Source organism: Morone saxatilis, unplaced genomic scaffold (genome assembly GCF_004916995.1).
Source record: "Morone saxatilis isolate NCDOM2014 unplaced genomic scaffold, NCSU_SB_2.0 Contig9, whole genome shotgun sequence".
Classification (NCBI taxonomy): Eukaryota; Metazoa; Chordata; class Actinopteri; family Moronidae; genus Morone; species Morone saxatilis.
Window position 1 is genome coordinate 23,112,168 of NW_023340268.1, and position 3,634 is coordinate 23,115,801.

A 3,634-nucleotide genomic window follows, 5' to 3' on the forward strand; every position below is an offset into this window, starting at 1 on the left:
CTTTGCCATCACTGTGTGAAAGGGTGAATGTGGCACGTAGTATAAAAGCGGAAGATGGAGGAAGACTAGAAAGGCGCTATACAAGTACAGGTCCATTTACCATTTACCAAACTATGATTGGACAATGACTGTAATCCTGCTTAAGCCGTACAATGTCTGCTCAAAGATTTAGATCTTCAGAAGCACCCACCTTGGACTTGGCTTCTACCTTCTTGGTCTTCTTTGTAGTTTTATCTTCATCCTCCTCTTTCTCTGCCTCATCCTCCTCTTCAGATGCAGTCTGACAATTACAGGCACACAAATCACTGAACAAGCAAAGTTTGTAGCATCTGGGAAATGTCTCAAAATGGATTGAGTTACAGAAAAGACCTGCAAATTGTCAGGCATATGAAAAAGAAAATACTCTAATAAAATCTAATACTGTGACACAAATCTGTGTTCCAGTCATATTCTGTCCATGGATTAATGAGTGGATGAAAAAGAGATGTTAAAATGCAGGAAATAGAAGACATAAGAAAGACCCACCTTCACCTTCCTAGGCTTAGATTTATCTTTTTTGTTGTCCTTCTCAACCTCCTGTATCAAACACGCACAAACACGTACAGATATAGCCAGAACTTTGAGTGAATGTAGTCATACATCTGTCAAAGCAGACAAGTTGCTGCTACAAGCACCAAAATCAAAGGAAAACACCTGAAGATGCTTTATCATCATTATCAGGCTGCACTCTTATACCTCCCACATACCACAAACTGCTTTTTAATGCCACATTCATTCGTATTTTATAATGGTCAGTTCAGTTACTGATGTGCTCCTTTTAGGATATTTATAATGTGTGATTTGCTGCATTTTCCCCTAACACCAATTGACCCTAACTAAGACCTGCCCCTTTTCTTTCCGTGCTCCAATAACAGCTGAGCAAGTCTTGGTCAGAACCACCATTATTTTTTTCCTGTACACAATATTTTCTTCCCCCAAGATGGCAAAGGCATGACCTGTCAATTCTGCCACTTATTGGCTTATTCTGCCTTTCTCACCCGAACAAATTTTACTCTTCATGCCTTTAACCTAACCAATTAAACCAATGAAGGAAACTACAAGCCAATAAGAAGCAGAGTAGGGCGGGTCACGACTTTGCCACCATTTGAAAAAAAATGGTGCTTCCTGTACTTAGATATGCTATGTGCTAGGCTTGTCTATGTTTAAAACACAACCACATCTTAAAGATGGCTCAAAGATAAAAGAACTGATGCTATTAAGCTAGCGTTTGTTAACATCTTTCACATGTAACTAGCTTGCTAGCAATTCAGTGTAAGCAATTCAAAATGTGGTTCTTTTCAACATAGACAAGACTAGCACACAGCACATCTAAGTGCAAAATGGAGAGAGTTGACCAAGGCTTGCTCAACCGTTATTGGAGCACCGAGCAAAAATCTATGTGCTTGTATGTATGGGTTTTAGGTACGGTCAATAAGGCAATTTGCCCATTTTTGGATTAGCCGCGAGCTAGTGGAGTGGACTGCCAAGATTGCTACGGCCAGAGCCGACCACACTGAGCTTCCATATGTCCATACTTTATACAGTCTATGGTCTATGTGGCTCTCTACAGGAGAACACTGAAATGTAATAAACCTCTTTATTTTCTGTGTTGTAATTTGATTTGAATGTAGCATGGAATACTTCTATAACAATGAAATTCAGTTATTAAAAGACAGAAATCTAAATCATTTTGTCTTTTTAACATAACTTTTCCATTTAATTATGACGTGCTAAATGCATAAATCAGGATATATATAGCAAAATGTACTGCATTTCACTTTAAACTTTCTATATGAGGTGACTTTTGGGCCATATTCTGTCCATGCAAACACAAAGGTGAATCAGGGTTTTGTGCAGATTTCAGCAAATGACATAAATGGAAGATGAGTGCAAACCATTTCTAACAAATGTTTTATGTTAGCAGCACCAAAAGGTAGCCTCATTTCAAGTACAACATCCAGAGACGCAATCATTGAACACCACGCGCTGCATTGTTTTGTGGTACTTTGAAGACATATGAAATACAGCACTCTACCTTTTTTACTGGTTTATCTTCTTCATCCTCATCAGTGTCCTCTTCCTCATCACTCTGGCCCTGGCTGAGAGCAGCAAAGATGTTTCCACCCTAAAGGACACCAAAGATGCTTTACACTGCCAACATGTTGAGATTTAGGAAGGTGGCGGTCGAGCACAGTGTGCCACTATAGACCAATGACAAACCTTATTCTTCTTGTTTCCTCTAATGGGGGTGATGACTGTGGAAAGGAAAAGAAAGCACTTAATAATTACTGTAAATATGTGAGAATAATTCAATTCAATTTATTTTTAGCGCCAATTCATACAGTTATCAGGACACTTTTCCTAAATAGGAAGTTAGACGAATCCTTATAATTGTACAGCCAACGTACCACCATCGAGCAGACCTTGGCGACGGGGGCATCCAAGAAAGACTCCGTTAACGGCAGAAAACCAAAAAAAAAAAAAAAAAAATAGACAGATCCTTTGGCTCTAGCTGAGGTGTCATCTGCCTTAAGAATTATCTGTCTTAAAAGATCAGACCTGGCTCCTCTTCCTCGTCACTTGCTTGCACTGAAAGCTTTTTCAACTTCAGCATGACATCCTCATCATCACCGTCATCTGCATCGCCACCTTTTCCTTTCCGCCGGTCTTTCTTCTTTTTTTGAGGCTGAAAAAAATAGTATATTTCATATTCAAAGCCATACTTGCCATCAATAGCACAGAACTGGACCTCTCACTTGCTGCAAGCCTAGAAAGTCACATCTTGTCATCTTGTGAAGATTACCTGTTTTCCTTGTATGTCTTTCACAGCCACATCATCTGCCTTTTCAGGTTTGCTATCTGTGGAGAGTTCCTCAAAGAACTGAAGAGGCAGAGAGGAAACATCAACTTATGGAGCATTTCAGTGCTTAGAAACTAAACAATAATCCACTGTAAGTACTTACACTCTTTTTCCCCTTTTTATCTTTCTTCCCCTTTTTCACAGTTTTTTCTGCTGGAAGAAAAGCATTTTAATTTCACAAAAACATCAATGAGATCAGGGGTTACCCGACATATACAGATAAAGGTTGTCTGACATTATTAGGACTGTAACTGGTCACCAGACAGCATGCCCACGAAGGACAGGCCAATGTTACACATTTTCCCTCTGCTATAATACCTACTGCAGCTTTAAAGGTCCACTGTGTAGGAATTAGCAGTCTAATAGCAGATTGCAACTTACTGGTTTCACCCTCCCCTTCAATGCACAAATGAAAACCTAAGGCAGCTGGGGAACTCATGAAAAAATGTGAATGTCTATCTAGAGCCAGTGTTTGGTCTTTCCCTTCTGCGTAACTTTAGAAACATGACAGTTCAACTCCATGGATGGCGACATGCAGCGTCTGTAAATATAAATGGCTCATTCTAAGGTAACACAAAGATAATGATTCCTCTTTTCAGGTGATTATACACTAATGAAAAATACCAATGAATATTATATTCCATTTCTGCCAATAGAGCCTCCGAAATGTAACACACTGGACCTTAACGTTCCTTTAATTTGAAGACGTTGAAATAAAAACTGTAGGATTTCTAG

The 3,634-nt window shown here is 39.3% G+C and overlaps 1 protein-coding gene across 1 annotated transcript in view; it reads right to left on the reverse strand.

The window, feature by feature from the left end:
* Window positions 1-3,198, reverse strand: part of abcf1 (ATP-binding cassette, sub-family F (GCN20), member 1) — a 12,105-nt gene extending 8,907 nt beyond the window's left edge. The window contains 8 exon segments of the mRNA XM_035681030.1: window positions 191-280; window positions 526-576; window positions 2,075-2,164; window positions 2,260-2,294; window positions 2,599-2,725; window positions 2,843-2,920; window positions 3,003-3,052; window positions 3,159-3,198. Coding sequence (XP_035536923.1) covers window positions 191-280; window positions 526-576; window positions 2,075-2,164; window positions 2,260-2,294; window positions 2,599-2,725; window positions 2,843-2,920; window positions 3,003-3,052; window positions 3,159-3,198 — 561 coding nt within the window.
* Between the last annotated feature and the right edge of the window lie 436 nt (window positions 3,199-3,634).